The 18008-nt window shown below is 45.0% G+C and overlaps 1 protein-coding gene across 1 annotated transcript in view; it reads right to left on the reverse strand.

The window, feature by feature from the left end:
- DOCK2 (dedicator of cytokinesis 2) overlaps nucleotides 1-18008 on the reverse strand; it is a 473020-nt gene that overhangs the window by 343016 nt on the left and 111996 nt on the right. The window contains exons 23-24 of the mRNA XM_055421792.2: nucleotides 15590-15698; nucleotides 1971-2041 (exon numbers count right to left, since the gene is read on the reverse strand). Coding sequence (XP_055277767.2) covers nucleotides 1971-2041; nucleotides 15590-15698 — 180 coding nt within the window. The remainder of the gene's footprint in view (nucleotides 1-1970; nucleotides 2042-15589; nucleotides 15699-18008) is intronic.

An 18008-nucleotide genomic window follows, 5' to 3' on the forward strand; every position in this document is an offset into this window, starting at 1 on the left:
GAAGCAAAAATAGTGAACATCTTGCTCCCTTTACCACCCCTCCCCCTGCCCCGTGCGTGATCAGCTTTCAGTAAATATGCATAGTTGGTCTCGATGTTGAATACTAATACCAACAGTACTCAAAAAGATGTGAAAATTGGAAAATAACGTCAAGAACCTCAACCTCAGGTACATGTTTTGCACTTGACATCTACTGTGCATGGAAACATCACAAGTTCATAAGGCAGACCCAATGCTTATCTCAATTTTACAAGTGGGAAAAGTAAGGTTTAAAAAGATTAACTTTTCCAATGTTACACAGTTAAGGGATCAAAGAAACAAGGGTTTAAAACCAGGTTCTAATTTCATTTCCATACCATTTTATTTTTCTAACGTTTTATACTTGGTAATGCTTTAGATATCTTAAAAAGGCCCTAATTAAAAAAAATACTGTGAAAAGTTGTAGATTAGAAAAGTTTGGAATAGTAAGACAGCTCTTTCCAAATAGAGTGAAAATAAAAATGCCACTGAAACAAAATTACAACCCCTGTCAGCTTTCCAAAATAAGCTCATTGTGTTCATTTCTTTCAAATCCTCTTTAAGCATCTATTTAATATGTGACAGGCAATGTGCAGGGCAGAGGGGATAGAACAGAAACAGACTTGGTCCCAGTTGGCATGGAACTTACATTCTAATGAAGGTCAATGTACAACACAAAAGCAAGCAAATCAATACAGGGCCAGATATGCAATGAAATGAATAGGGAGTTGTAATGGTACAGGGGTTAAGGGAGGAATTTAATTTATTTACAATATTCAGAGGTAGCTTCCCCAGGAGGACAACATTCAGCTTGAGAGCAGAAGAATGAGAAGCCAGCAGAAACCTTCACGTGAACAGTGGAAAAGTTGAGGAGAGCTGTGTAAAATCTGGAGAGCATTGAGTAGAGGGACACCAATGTTCCTGTCTTAGCTCCGGTGACTGTGCTGTCGTCGTCTAAACGTGAACAACAAGGGGAGCTCAGTGAGAAGCACGCAGGGATTCTCCATACACTATCTCTGCAGCTCTTCTCTAAAAGTATTCCAATATAAAAGGTTTTTAGGGACTTCCCTGGCAGTCCAGGGATTAAGACTCTGCCTTCCAGGGCAGGGAGTGTGAGTTCGACCCCTGATTAGGGAGATAAGATCCCACATGCCACACAGCATGGCCAAAAAAATTGTTAAATGTTCTATATGCTATCTTGCAACTTAAGTGAATTTGGGGAAAGGAAGAAGAGGGTATATCTGGCTCAGATGCCCCTAAATGGCATAAGCACATTGAGATAATGTGCTCCTCTCATGAAAGGAATGGGGTGAAGGAGGAAAAAGTGAAGGGGAGCCCATCTCATTATGCCATTCAGTATGCATCGGTGGTTCTCTATTTGTAACCACAGGGCTTACAGGGCAAAGACTGGAACTCCCCAAACCTTCAAGCCCAGGTCAAACGGAGACATTTCCACCGAACATAAGTTTTTAAACCCACATGTTTCATCACTGAGAATGCACGTGTGCTCAGTCCTGCCTGCCCTGTGGACTGGAGCCCACCAGGCTCCCCTATCCATGAGATTTCCCAGGCAGGAATACTGGAGTGAGTAGGTTGCCATTTCCTCCTCCAGGAGATCTTCCTGACCCAGGTAACAAATCCACGTCTCCTATGTCTCCTTCATTGCAGGCGGATTCTTTAAGCCTCCAAGGACTGATATTAATGATACAATTCTTTATCACTGGTATCAATCAAAAAAAGATGCTTATTTTATAGCTAGTTTTCCCCAGATCTGACACAAACAAACGAAAATATAACAATCCCACAGTGAAGTCCCTGGAGGAAGCTCCACCCAACTGGCCCCTCTTTCCCAGTGCTGAGTGCCCGTCTGGAATTTCCAACAAGAACCCTCCTCTCTCTCTGCATCCCTGGCTTGGCAACAGAGCCCAGGAAAGTTCAGCATCAGCTCTCACCTGAGTAACTTTGCATCAAAGACGGTTTCCACATCATGGAGGACAGATGGGATGTATTTCAAAGCTGCCACCTAGGTAGAAAGTAAAATGAACATGAGTTATGCCCCCGGCCAATGACTCTGCCAACAGTTCTGCCTGGTGGCGAGGATGCTTTGCAACAGGACACAGATCAAGGAAGAAGGAGCCTCCATCGTGGGTACTGCTACAGTGACTCAAACTCTACATGAAGGTTGAAACCTTAGATAGCTCCTTCTGTCTTCGAGGGCCTAGAAATGTATAGCAGAACAATCATAGGTTTGGAAGTTATATACACAGACAGTCAGATTCTGGTTCTACTCCTTAGTAGCCATGTGACTTTGGACAAAACACTTAACCTCCCTGATTTCTCATTTTCCTTGTCTATAAACTAGAGGAAAGAATGCCTATTTTACAGGATTGCAAAGATTAAAAATAATATAAGTGAGGCATCCAGCAGAGAGCCAGGCATATTTTGGATGCTGTGTGAAGGGTAACTTCTATCATCATTGGAAGACAGTGTGCTTGAGTTGTACTTTTGATGGCAAGGATGGCATGCATTGAGTTCTATTTCTAATTTCTCTCCTTGGCCAATTTGAGAACAATTGTGGGCACATTTCTGAATCTACTCGCTGGATTAGGAAAGCTGGGCATTACAGTGGATGGACTTTTTCCCTCTGTGTGAGGTAACTGATGCATCCAGAGGTGGGAAACACACCTAGGGCCTCGTAAAACAGCACCATTTGCTAAACAACAGAGTAGACTGTAATTTCTACAAAAAGAGTTGTAAGTCACCTATTTGGAAAATACTGTTTAAACATCTTGTAGGTGTGTGCACTTTATATTTTATTTTCTTTTTCTGCATATACTGAGTGTTCTGTGGTCAATAAGTATCACCCTTTAGGGCTTCCCTGGTGACTCAGTGGTAAAGAATCCACCTGCCAACGTAGGAGACACGCGTTCAATCCCTGGGTCAGAAAGATGCCTTGGAGAAGGAAATGGAAACACACTCCAGTATTCTTGCCTGGGAATCCGCATGGACAGAGGAGGCTGGGGGCCTACAGTCCATGTGGTCACAGAGTCAGACAGGACCAAGCGACTAATACAACAATCACTGTTTTACAGTTAAACCAAAATTAAAAGAGTGAAAATTGGTATTTTTTAAATAAACTCTTCCTTCTAGCCATATACACTTGAGCTTCTCAGTGAGCGTGGATGACCGTTGTGACTCTGCTCCACTGAATGTTCCCAGAGAAGACACCGTGCTGTTAGATACTTCTACTAAACTTTATTTCCTCCTACAAGGGACACACTATGTTCATAGATCAGGAACCTCTGGGGCATCAAGATGTAATAACTAGGTCACAAAGATAGCAAGTGGGAGAGCCAGACTTTAAACACAGAGAGGCTGCTTACAGAGCCGCTCCTTGTAACCCTCAAGCTACACGCCCACCTCACTCAAATAGCAACTCTGTCCTTGCCTTCATGCTTATTCTTCTTGTTATTTATGAATTTTGCACGTCAGACTTAATGCTTGTTCTTTAAAAATTTCGGACAAGTATTAGGATGAAAATTATCCGTGGAGTCCTGTATCTCCATCTCCGCCCCAATCCCTACTGCTCAGCTCAGAAGGGGCCACTGCCAACGTTGCAATGAGTCCTGATTGCTTTCTATGCATGAACATGTGTGGTGTGTGTGTGTTGCATGTATGTGCCTGTTCACGCGTATGTGTGTGATTACACAGTTCTGTAACTTGCTTTTTGCAGCTAACCATGTACCACCAGGATTTTTTCCATCGTTTCATAGAGTGCACTCTTCATTTCTCACCACTGCATAATAAGACTCATGTGGGTACACCGAGTTCTCCTTACTAACAGACTCCATGCTATCTTGGGCTTCTCTGGTAGCTCAGACAGTAAAGAATCTGCCTGCAATGCAGGAGACCCAGATTCAATACCTGGGTCAGGAAGATGCCCTAGAGAAGGAAATGGCAACCCACTCCAATATTCTTGCCTGGAGAATTCTATGGACAGAGGAGCCTGGTTGGCTACAATCCACAGGGTCGCAAAGAGTCAGACACAACTGAGTGACTAACAGTTTCACTGTCACACTTTCCATGCTATCTTTAGTTTCTCTTAATCGTAAAATCTGTGGCAAGAAAATATTAGACACGTACATTTGTGTGTCTCTGAGAATCCCGATGGGATGGATGCACTGTTGAAGAGGGGCTAGTGCATCAGATGTCTGTACACACACGCAAATGTACACACAAATGTATACACATGTATGTTTTAGGAGAATCTGTCATATTACCTTAGAGAGAAGCAGTAATCAGTTTCCTTAAACTATAAGCTTGCTAGCACTAGTCTGCCAATCTGCTTAATGCTGTCTCCCTGATGTGTAATCTGCGGCTGCTACCTGCAGCTCTTTGGGTCTAGCGCAGGTGGGTGCCTTTTCTACATTTACTGAACAACTACACTATCAGCACAGTGGCAAAGAATCCGCCTGTCAGTGGAGGAGAAACAGGAGTCGCAGGTTCAATCCCTGGTCTGGGAAGATCCCCCAGAGAAGGAAATGACAACCCCCTCCAGTATTATTGCCTGGAAAACTCCATGGACAGAGGAGTCTGGGAGGCTGCAGTCCATGGGGTTGGAAAGAGTTGGACATGTTGAATGAGCACATATGCAAATATTTACCATCTACTTGTCTGTATTCTTTCTCCATTTTTATTTTGGGTGATTTCTTTTCTTAATGGTGTGGAATTCTTTACATATCATTAATATTAACCCCTGTGCAGTAACATATTTTGCAAGAATTTTCTTTTACTTCCCCTGAAGTTGACTGTTGCTTTCTTTTAGCTTTGTTTATCATATCTTTCATTGTACAGAAGGATTTTAATTTGTATGTTGTCAGATGTCTCAGATCTTTTCTTTACAATTATTGGATTTTATGTCTGAAGATTTATTCTTTATTCTTTCAAATCAAGATGACAAGAGATAACAAGATTCCAGAACAAATGTTTCTAAAACTAGGCTCTATTGGGACACCCTTGTCCTATAAGATGGTGTTAAGGTATTCTGTGAAAAATTCTCAAAGAGATGGGAATACCAGACCACCTGACCTGCCTCTTGAGAAACCTGTATGCAGGTCAGGAAGCAACAGTTAGAACTGGACATGGAACAACAGACTGGTTCCAAATAGGAAAAGGAGTACGTCAAGGTTGTATATTGTCACCCTGCTTATTTAACTTATATGCAGAGTACATCATGAGGAACGCCGGGCTGGAAGAAGCACAAGCTGGAATCAAGATTGGCGGGAGAAATATCAATAACCTCAGATATGCAGATGACACCACCCTGATGGCAGAAAGTGAAGAGGAACTCAAAAGCCTCTTGATGAAAGTGAAAGAGGAGAGTGAAAAGGTTGGCTTGAAGCTCAACATTCAGAAAACAAAGATCATGGCATCTGGTACCATCACTTCATGGGAAATAGATGGAAAAACAGTGGAAAGAGTGTCAGACTTTACTTTTGGGGGCTCCAAAATCACTGCAGATGCTGATTGCAGCCAGGAAATTAAAAGACACTTACTCCTCGGAAGGAAAGTTATGACCAACCTAGATAGTATATTAAAAAGCAGAGACATTACTTTGCCAACCAAGGTCCGTCTAGTCAAGGCTATGGTTTTTCCCGTGGTCATGTATGGATGTGAGAGTTGGACTGTGAAGAAAGCTGATCACCGAAGAATTGATGCTTTTGAACTGTGGTGCTGGAGAAGACTCTTGAGAGTCCCATGGACTGCAAAGAGATCCAACCAGTCCATTCTAAAGGAGATCAGTCCTGGGTGTTCATTGGAAGGACTGATACTAAAGCTGAAACTCCAATATTTTGGCCACCTCTTGCAAAGAGTGGACTCACTGAAAAGACTCTGATTCTGGGAGGGATTGGGGGCAGGAGGAGAAGGGGATGACAGAGGATGAGATGGATGGATGGCATCACTGACTGGATGGACATGAGTTTGAGTGAACTCCGGGAGTTGGTGATGGACAGGGAGGCCTGGCGTGCTGTGATTCATGGGGTCGCAAAGAGTCAGTCACAACTGAGCAACTGAACTGAACTGAAGGTATTCTGTGGGGGGTAAAGGATTTGCAATCAAACAATTAGGGGAAAGTTTAGTTAAGCAAAGATAAGCCAGTAAGTTGCATTTTTTTAGTTTTGATACTTTTCTTTTTTGTAGAACTTCTCTGAATTTTAATATGGTAAGTTGCACTATGACGTTCCTCCAGGCAATTATCATATGCAGCGCCTTCCAGCCTAGTTGGTCAGGCCATCTGTATCAGGAAACATCAGGATACAGCAAAAGCAGATGCCTGCAGGGCTGGGCAAGCAGCAGACAGAAGTGAAATAAGAAAAGTGTAGGCCAGTGGGAAGTTATCAGGTGTGTGGAACCCACGCTGTAAAGAATGAGGCATTCTTGCTCACTTGTTTTACCACTGCTAGCCAAATCAAACACCCCTGCAGGCTGTACTTCTCCCATGGGCTGCCAGCTTACAATCTCCTCATCCTAAAGGGATGCCACATGCTGAGGCACGTGCCCTGATAAAGGCTGGTCTGAGCATCAAACAAACTGTTCCTTCCTTTACTCTTAGGCTGAGGAACATAGAACAGAGTTCCTTCCTTTACTCTAGGCCCGCAGGGACCCGAGGTAGGGGGATTCCCAGTGCTCTGCCCAGCACCTGCAAGCACCTAGGGCCATCGCCTCACTCCCCAAGCCTCAGCATTTTCATGTGGGGCAAATGAGAGAGGGGAATGATGGCAAATAAAGCATACCTTGCAGCTATTGTAATGCCCAGTACACAGCAGTCCTCCAAAAGTATGTGTGCTGTATCTTCCCCTTCTCATTTCTCTAACACCAGCCAGCCTTCACTACCCAGTGCCTGGACAAAGAATATTGTGGGCTCATCGATTAAGACCATAATTAAGACCAAAGTGAGGGAACAAAAACAGAAATGAAATCCTCAGCAAGTCAGGGAAAACCAGGACTCCGGTGTCTGCCGCAAGTTGCTGGCTTTCAAGCGCTGCGTGTCATTCCAGGGCTTTGGCGTGATTCTGCAGAGCAGCAGCCACCAGGCATCTGTACGGACACGCACACTTCAGTGCTTCCGCTGTGAGTGAGAAGGAGCTGGACGAGGCTGGGGCAAGGGTTACTTCAGAAGAAGCCTGTCTTCCCAGCCTCCCAGCCCTGGGCTAGTGATAAAGTAAAACAAACTGAGTGGTTCACATCCTGAGACTCCAAGGGTATTATCAAGTCAACTGTGGAGTATGAAACTTCCATCGGACCCAGGTGGCCTCACAGAGAAGTGGCAGGCCTATGGTTTTCTTTCCCAAAGGGGATGGGAAGTTTGCCAGATCTGCTGTCACAGTCCTCAGGGGGCGTGCCTACAGTCCTCGCCTTCACACAGCCCTGACACACCTGAGTGGGGTAACAGCAGGTGAGTTCAGCAGATGCTACCACTGAGCACCCCCAGGAGGCAGAGGAACTCAACCACAAGTCCCACTGGGGATCTCCACTTGTTGCAAGTCTCTAAGGCCTGGGAACTAGAAACAGCCTGGCTTTTTAGACCTGTTGGCCTCCTGGGATCCATGTTGTTCCACTGCTGTTAATATTTTTCCTCTCACTAATACTACTATCACACATAAACCACTACTGTTGTATTATTACTTTCATCTCACAGTGGAAAAACATGAAAGTGTTAGTCACTCAGTCATGTCTGACTCTTTGCAACCCCATGGAGCATAGCCCACCAGGCTCCTCTGTCCTTAGAATTCTCCAGGCAAGAATACTACAGTGGGTAGCCATTCCTTTCTCCAGGGGATCTTCCCAAACCAGAGATTGAACTCAGATCTCCCACACTGCAGGCGGATTCTCTGCTGTTTGATCCACCAGGGAAGCCCCATCTTATGGTATATATCCCTATATCATATTTAATATTTAAGAAAAACACAACAGAGGTATTCTTACACATGTATGTGTACATATATATACATGTATATGAATATATATTTGGATTAATATATATTAATCAAAGTAGCAAACCATTAGTGGAAACTTTATCCATGCATGATCTCACTTCATTTTTACAACTGCTCTAGGAATAGATACTGCCATTCCGCTAGAGAGGTAAAATAACTTGCCAGAATACATACAGCTAATAAGCCACACCCTGATAGCTCAGTTGGTAAAGAATCTGCCTGCAGTGCAGGAGACCCCGGTTAGATTCCTGGGGTGGCAAGATCCACTGGAGAAGGGACAGGCTACCCACTCCAGTATTCTTGGGCTTCCCTGGTGGCTCAGCTGGTAAAGAATCTGCCTGCAATGTGGGAGACTTGCGTTCAATCCTTGGGTTGGCAAGATCCAAGATCCCCTGGAGAAGGGAAAGGTTACCCACTCCAGTATTCTGGCCTGAGAATTCCATGGACCGCATAGTCCATGGAGTCGCCAAGAGTCAGACACGACTGAGCAACTTGCACTTTCAGTAAGCCACACAGCAAAGATACGTACCTGATTCTTCCCAACTGGCTTCTGGCCAGTATGCTCTGCTACTGCCTACTCTGCTTTAGGAAAATTTCCATCTTGACAAGTGGGGAAGTTCTAATAGAGGAGACAAAGCTGAACTCAGGGAGGAAGTAGATGAAGAAAAGTCTTCCCATTAAGAGGATAACTTTTTAAAATGTATGTGTTTATTTTGGCTGTGCTGCATCTTCACTGCTGCCAGGGCTTTTCTCTACTTGTGGCAAGTTGGGGGCGGCAACCCCTACTTGGGCTTCTCTTTGCGGTGACTTCTCTTGTTGGGAGCAGAACGCAGGCTCTAGGGCATGAGGGCTTCGGTAGTTGCGGCTCCCCAGGCTCTAGAGCACAGGCTTAATAGTTGTGGCACATGGGCTTCGTTGCTCTGAGGCATGGGTGATCTTCTCTGATTAGGGATCAAACCCGTGTCTCCTGTATTGGCAGGTGGATTCTTTACCACCAAGCCATCAGGGAAGCCCTACGAGGATGGCTTTTGAAAGAAGATATCATTTTTCTGACATGCCTCAAGCATCCTTCTCACCACATACATGAGGGCTGCAAGAAAGGCCACCAGGAAAACATTTTCCAGATCAGTAATTAGTTTGTAACGTGGCTCCAAGTGAATTTCCCAGATGAATCATCAGTTCCAAGTCCCTCTGCCAGAAGCCAGGAACAGCGCTCAAGAAGAGAGCCAGACCCCAATCAAGCAGTAGTGATTTTACTGTCCCAAGAAGAGTCATAGGAGAACACTTGTGACGATTGCTATCCAGAAGGACTTCACCAGAGCTGATAATCCTGGGCTGCGAGCACACAGCAAATGTTTAAGAATAAAAGCAAAAATCAAAACCACACAGCTGCACTACCTCAAACTCAAAGGGCACTTATCTTCTGTTTCTAGCCTCCTCGCCCATCATTCTCTCCCCCCACCCCCTCTGTCTTTCTTCCTCTCTCTCGGTCTGCCTCTTGTCGTCTCCCTCTCCTTCACAGAGGAAGGCTACACAGGATTGGTGCCAGCAGACAGGCTTCTAGTGCCACAGAATGTATCTTGCAGTGATGCACAGTGATCCTAGAACACTAGATGTCTTCCTCATTCAAGAGCTCTGACAATATTGCCATCCCACTAATTTACAATCCTTTTATTTTAGTCAAATGATGGACAGCAAGGTCCCTGGAAACTGGACAGACACTGCCACAGGGATTCCCCATTGCTGACCATAAGAAGCAGTCTTCTTAGAGGTGCTGAGCTGTCCCTGAGGAAAATACATCTACTCTCCCCAGACACTCCCCCCGTCACTGGTCTTTCAGATGGACTTCACCAGAGCTGGTAATCCTGGGAATTATCATCAAGGCAAGGGAAGAGGGACCAACAGTTTCTGGGTGACACATGTCTCCATGCTTTCCGTAACCCAGAGTTGTGCTGGCCCCTGAAGCTTAGAAGGAGGCAAGAGAGCTCAGTGTTTAAAATGGCTGACTGAAAAGACCAAGTTAAAATCCAAGTGGGTCTCTTTCATCTGCCTGTCCTTGGGGAAATTAACTCTGTCTGCTCCAGTTTCATCAGGAGATTGAAGGGAATAAAGTCACCTACTTTACAAGGTTGATGTGACCACTGAATGACAAATGTGGGCCATCAGTATGACTCCAGCAGCCCCTTTGGAACAAAATTTCTCCTATCCTCCATATATCGCACATTCCCAAACGTCATTGGAAAGGGGACAGCATTCCAGTCATTAACAAGTAGAGGGGAGGCTCCAGCTCTTGCTCTTACACTTGAGTCTCACTTCTCCCACCGCGGGCTCAGCATGCAGCCTGCAGTCCACGTCCTAAGAATGAACCACATTCTTCCCTTGCTTCAGACTCTTGGTATTTTACAACAGTGAACAATGCAAAGGGAGGAAGGAAAGAGGCCTCCTTAATAGAATTTGTGACTACAGACCAGACACCTGCCCATCTGCACTGCTGTTTATGGGGCTTATTGCTTAACCACCTAGCACTTTGCCAAAAGACTCAATCCTTTAATGACACCTTATTTTGCTTGGTGATTAGGAACTCAAGCTCTGGACTATACAACCTAGATTCAAGTAACCTGCTACTTCTTAACTGTGATTAAGTTACTCAATCTCCCTAAGCCTCCATTTCCTCATCTGTAAAGTAGAGATAAGAAGAGTATTTGCCAAATAAGGTGTTTGTTATTTTTAAAAAAATCAAATGAGCTAACAGTATATGTAAAGCTTTTAGCTCAATGTGTCACACATAATAAATGCTAAAACATAAAATACTGGAAGTTAGTATTCATTCTTTCTTTGTTCCAGCTGAAAGGTATTTAAGTGACAGTTACTGTTTCAGGTTCTGGAGACATAAAAGGCAGAGGTCTCTGCTTCCTGGATGCTCTAGTGGCTATATTAGCATGTGTGACAATCAGAGTGGCCAAGGGAGCAGACTCTGTAATTATTAGTTGCTTGTATATTTCCACCTGTACCATCAAATTGGAGGATGATGAAAAATCACAATCTAAAGGACAATGGGTCAAATGGATCTGCATAACGTCACCAAATGGCCATGACTCACATTTGAGCTGCATCCAGTTCATAAGTGTCAGATGTTGACCGTCTCACCCTGCCATCAGCTTTACCAACAATGTTCACAGGGCTGGCACACACGGCGACTTCTGAGCATACGACCCATTCCAGAAAGCCTTGGCCATACCCATTCTTTGTGGATTACAGAATATTAACTTTGGTGTTAGAAGACCTGGGTGGATTGAAATCCTAGCTCTACCACCAAGAATAGGTACACTTTAGGATGAATTATTTAACTTTATGAGCCTCCGTGGACAATGAAGACAACAATTCCTTGCAGACCTCTGGCAGGACTGAAAACACCGCATGTGAGAACTTGGTTCATGCCTGATACACAATAGATACTCAATCAGTGAAAGATTTTTTTAAAGCTCTTTCTACCCTCTTTGAATGGCTGGCTTTAGTTTCATGTGAGATACTGCCATGCCATCTCTGAACAATAAGGAAAACCACAGAAAGCAATTCACAAAAGCCAGATGAGCCACAAACATGAGAAATAACTAGCTTGGGTCTGAGAATTCACATGGGCAAAGCTAAGCAGATGGACTTAACTCTGAACTCAGGTGGGCATGAATTAGGGCTTCCACTTAAGCCACTACCCAGCTGGAAGTGTAAGGTTTGAATGGGAGTGTCAGTCATTGGCATTCTCCATGCTTTCACCCCAAACTTATGGCAGACATTACTAATAGATCACAGCACTCTCTCCTACTCTACCACATGCAGGCTCAGAATCAAGACTCCAGTCATGCTGTCCTATTTCACTGGCGAAACTTTGCCTTCTTATTTTTTTATTTTTTATAGAGTCAGTTCTTGTAAGCTTATCCTCCTTGAAATTTATATCTGTTTCTTGATCTAACAGAATAACTGGATGTCCTAAAACTGCTTGACTTCATGTGACAAGGTTAGAAACACAAATATTTCCGTCTAGATTCCACTCTGTTGAAAATGCCCTCAAGGCTCCTGTTTTATGATGAAGTAAAGGAGGAAGAGATATACATGACTAAAAATTATTTAAATTGAACTATGTAACAGGCTTTACCCACCATGCTTTACATGCATTACTTTAATCCTCTCAATAATCCTCTAAATTAGACAGACATTAGGCTTCCCATTTTATAAAAGGGTAATTGAAGCCCAGGATACTGGAAATCATTTGCCCAGTGCTACGTGCCCAAGCGTGGATGCCACATTTTCCACTCAGATCTCTCTGGCTTGACATCCAAAGCTCATTCTCCAGTAGTGAACATCAAAGTCTGCAGAAGACCTTGTGTGAGGTTTGCCGACATCACATGGCCTTGATACCTCTCTCCTCATACCCTAAAAGAGCATTTGGTTTTTTCAGATAGTATTGGTCTTCATACTCGAATATGACTTTATATTCTTCTTTGACAACTTTTCAACAACCATAGGAATAGACAGAAAACATCATTGATTTCATCCTAGAAGCTAAATTTGACCCTTAGAGTAAATTTTTAAAAAGGCAAAGTCCCTTTTCATGGCTCTTGGGGTGGAAATCTATGAGGAGAACCCAGCATAACCTGGCCCAGATCCCAGAGAAAACAGGCCATTTTCTAACACAGCTACCCAGACAATCAAAACCTGGGTAAAAATACTCATGCCAAAGCCATAATAATCCTATTAGCTCTCCGCATTTGCATAGTATTTTATAATTGGCTCTGTTGCAAAAAATGTTTATCTGATCTTCACCCAGACACTAAAGTTTTACAGAGGAGGAAACAGAGACCTTGAGAGGTTAATCCAGCATTAAATCAGACAGCTGATCAAAAGGAAACATTTTGCTGACCCAGGTCCTTAGAATCAGACATTCTCACTGGCTCATCCTTTAGCTTCCTTTTTCTCCTTTCTTTCCCTGCCTTTGCATTCCCTTTATCCCTTCCCTCCAAGTGCAGGTAGTCCATCACAGGGAAGTCAGTGCTGAACTTAGAAAGGATGGCTGTGGCACGACTTCCTCCCCTGTCTTTCTCAAGGTCACACAGTCTTTCTCTGGGCATCTCTACCTCTCTGGGGCATCGACTCCTTTCTCCTCCCCGTCAACCAGCTCCTATGTTTGTCCCTCACACCTCCACTTCCCTGGAGACTATTTCAGACTTGATGCGATGCAATAGCCTCTACAGACCCCATGGACTGTAGCCTGCCAGGCTCCTCTACCCATGGGATTTCCCAGGCAAGAATACTGGAGAGGGTTGCCATTTCCTACTCCAAGGCATCTTCTCAACCCAGGGACAGAACCTGCATCTCTTATGTCTCCTGAACTGGCAGACAGGTTCTTTATCGTTAACGCCACCTGGGAAGCCCCATATCCCCAGTAGGTACTAAATGTGCGGTGTGAACAACAGTATAATGTGGCAGTTCAGAACATGGTCCTTAGAGCCAGGCAGGAAGATCTGAATCCCAGCTACACCCCTGAGCAGACAGGAGCCCTTCAATTTCCATATCTATGTAACAGAGATTTAGCACCTATTCTGAGGATTATTCATTCCACAGATGTTTATCAGGTATCAACTATATACTAGGACTATTCTATATGCTGAGGACACAATGATGAACAAGACAAAGATCCCTCTACACACACACACACTCACACACACACACTCACACACACACACTCACACACTCACTCACACACACTCACTCACACACTTACACACACATACACACATACACACACTCACTCACTCACACACTTACACACCCACTCACTCACACACACACTCACACACACTCACTCACTCACACACATACACACACTCACTCACACACACCCACTCACACACACTCACTCACACACATTCACACACTTACACACATACTCACACACCCACTCACTCACACACACTCACTCACACACATACACTCACTCACACACACTTACTCACACATACTCACCCACTCACTCTCACTTACACACACTCAGTCACACACACTTACACACATACTCACACACCCACTCACTTACACACATACACACACTCACTCACACACACTTACACACATACTCACACACCCACTCACTCACACAAACTCACACACACACACACACACACTCACTCACACACACTCACTCACACACATACACATACTCACTCAGACACACACACACTCACTCACACACACATACACACCCACTCACACACACTCACTCACACACATACACACACTCACTCACTCATACACACTTACTCACACACATACACAGCCACTCACTCACACATACTCACTCACACACACACTCACTCACACACACTTACACACATACTCACACACCCACTCACTCACTCACACACACTCACACACATACACACACTCACTCACTCACACACATACACACTCACACACATACACACTCACACACATACTCACACACCCACTCACTCACACACACTCACTCACTCACACACACACACACTCACTCACACACAGAAGTTCCCAACATTCGTTAAATCAAAGGAAGCCATTACATTAGCAGAGTGATTCCCAAACTTCTCTTCATATGAAAATCAAATGGGGAGATTTTCAAACTCCCTTTTCCCTGATCACACTCCATACCAATTCCATTAGGATGTATGCTGGTGGTGATTAGTCATCAGAGTGTATTCAAGATCCTCATGTGATTTCACTGTGCAAAGTTTGGAACCCATCACAAGAGCAACAGACACGCCAAGAAAGACTTCTGCTTTTGCACTCTCACCTGCATTCCAGCTGAACACCAGTACCTCACTCATTCTAACCAGAGGCCGGGCAACGCCAGGCATAGCTAGCTAGTGGGCATTTAAGTTAGCAATTAAAAAGATATCTTATCAAAAGAAGGGGAAGTCGTGTGCATTGACTCATTGGTTTAGATCAATTGTGCTTGAGTTTTCTTCTTCACAACTCATGAGGCACTTGTGAATTAGTGCCATGATAACTATGAAGGTCAACCTTAAACAGCCTCTTCACTCAGTCTCTTGGCTGCTAAACTCTTTCTCAAACATAGGTTTCTCAAAGATTTACAGAGCCTGTAGATATGCATCATGAACCACTAAATCAGAGGTCCCATTCTCTCCAAAGTATCTCATTTATTAAGGAGACTCTCAACTCCAAAGGGCATCTGAGTTTACAGTGTTGAGATTAAAAAGTGGACAGTTTCAGAGACTGACACCTTAAGTATTCTCACCACTAAAAATGGATCAGGTTTGACCTATTTCCTTCCAGGGAGCAAAAGCTTCAGAGTTATTTAAGAAGAAGCACTGCTACTTTCATGGGAAACAAACAAATAAGCCTTCTGCTGTCCCGAGGAGCCCTTGGTATTCATGACCCTTATACCACGTGGCCAGCCCAGGCCTTCAATTAACACAGGGCTCTGCCCATTCAAGCAAAAGTAGGCATTATCTCACTGTGCTGTTTTCTATCAGATGACCAAGGGAAAAGACAGATTTTTTTTTTCTTTTGTAGTGTAAACCAACCTGCAAAAGGATGGTTGTTTTATATTGACTTTTCATCAAGTTGTTGATGGATTCAAACAGCCGTCTCATGGATTCTTCAAACTCCATCTGTTCCTTGCCTTCGTAAAGCCTGAAAGAAGACACATCTGAATCATTTTTCAAACCAACAAGCAATACCTTTGAGAGAGTGTGCCAGCTACAAACTTGATTTGAATCTGAGAAAGGGGTGGAGACCTGGACTTAAGGGGCGGGGGCTGGTTCAGCAGTGGCTGCTTGCATGATCCTCTCAGGGGAAACCCAGGTCCACAAATGCAACGGGTACCATTCAACTGACTCGATATAACAAATCATCCCCCTCCTGCCTTTTATTCAAACCCTGAAGAATCTCAAAGGAATGAAACTTGTCCAAGCTGAAGGGACATTAATAATTTCATCCTTCTTGAAGAATCAGAGGGAGACTTGTCATCAGGTTTTCGAAGTATTTTGGAAGCAACAGGGAGAAATATTTTCAAACATTCTGCCCTTCCCCTTAGCCATTGCCCACTTGTGGGATGAACACGGTCATACCTGCTCTATGTCAGGGGATGTCATTCTCCCTGCCCTCTCATTTTAGGAGTGTACTGAGGACCTAAGTTAAAACTTTTCTCTTATTATAAAGTCCCTACATTGATACTGTCTTTTAAAAAATGCATTACTTATGAAGTGATATTCCTCATCAATCCTACTGTAAAATTAGTAATTATTAAGGATGGATCCTGCGATGCAGGAGATGCGGGTTCCATCCCTGGATCAGGAAGATCCCCTGGAGAAGGAAATGGCAACCCACTCCAGCATTGTTGCCTGGAGAATTCCATGGACAGAGGAGCCTGGCAGAGTACAGTTCATAGGCTGGCAAAGACTCAGACATGACTTAAGCAACTGAGCATAAGCACAAAGGCTGGATATCCTTGAAGAGATTCTCAAAGTCTGTCTAATGTATACAGGTGACTTTTTATAGAAACCATCCCCTGGTGTAAAATCAGTCTTTAGGCCCCCAAGCCTCAGCACCCTTGTGGCCCAACCTTGGCATGTTGTTCAGCCCAAGGCCTCTTCAAACAAGCCTTTATCACCAACTGGTGAAAAATCTGCAGCCTAATCTGTGGCATCCTGGGCAAGACACAGAGCAGAGTACTCCTGCTCCCACTCAGATAAAGAGGTCTCCTGTCACAGCCCTCCACAGCCCACCCCCAGGGCTGCCCACTGCCCAGGAGGTGCTTCGCTCAGATAAAGCACAGACACACACTGCAGGGGTTTGTCCCCTCCCTCAGTCACAGGCTGGGCAGCAAGGCCACCTCCGCTCTGTCTCCGCCCCCGCCTCGCCCAGCCTCTCACCTGCCTTTCTTTAAGTTCCTGTTCTGTTTCCTTTCTTGTCTCAAAGTGGGTGTCTGTGTTTCCCTTCTGCTGGGTGTCATTCACTCTCTCTGTCAGTCTGCGTGTTTATCTGCTTTTCCTTCTCTCTCTGACTTCGTCTCTCTTCTTAGTCACTCCCTCTGTCTCCTTCTCTTCTTTTTTCCTAACTAGCCCCTTCCTGAAGCCTCCTGAAGTAAGAAGCTTAAGGGGAAGCCAGAATGCTTCAGTCCAGTACAGGGATCCGGAAACTGCTGCCGACTTTCTAGTATCGAGTTCAAGGTCATAGTGACAAGGCTGAGAGAGAAACCAGGAGTTCTCAGGCTTCCCTCCTGCGTGCTCCCTCAGCCCTCCCCGGCTGCCTCCTTCTCCTCTTCCCTTCTTCCCTCTACTACACCTCTCAGTCCTGAACCAGAGAGGTTCCGTCATGGAGAATATGTTTTGGAGTCAGTCGGCCTGGGTTCCAATCTCTAATCTGCCCAGGACTAACTGAAGCCCTTATTAATAACAGCAAACAGAGCCCCACTCTGCCTCCAGGCACTGTCTGTGTTATTAAATCACACACCCCCATCCCACACTATGGTAAGGGGCCCATCCTTATCCCCACTTTACAGACCAATGACTTGGCAGCATGCCCAAGGACGCCATGCCAGAAGTGCAGGGGCCAGAATGCAGACCTGGCCATTGGCTCCTGGGCCTGGCTGCCCCATCACCTTGTCCACCGCTGGCCTGGGTGCCTCGCTGCCAGCCCTGACTCCCGAAAGCCTCGGTTTCTCACCTACACATGCAGGCTGTGCCAGACTGTGTCCAAGGACTGTGCGGAGCCCAGCTCACACACACGTGGCCTGCTGGGCACATGCTGAGTCCTGGTTAAGTGTTGCTGCTGCTGCTGCTGCTAAGTCGCTTCAGTCGTGTCCGACTCTGTGCAACCCCGTAGACAGCAGCCCACCAGGCTCCCCCGTCCCTGGGATTCTCCAGGCAAGAACACTGGAGTGGGTTGCCATTCCCTTCTCCAATGCATGAAAGTGAAAAGTGGAAGTGAAGTCGCTCAGTT

This window comes from Moschus berezovskii, chromosome 18 (assembly GCF_049115385.1).
Source record: "Moschus berezovskii isolate FMDL1 chromosome 18, NW_MosBer_1.0, whole genome shotgun sequence".
Taxonomy (NCBI): domain Eukaryota; kingdom Metazoa; phylum Chordata; class Mammalia; order Artiodactyla; family Moschidae; genus Moschus; species Moschus berezovskii.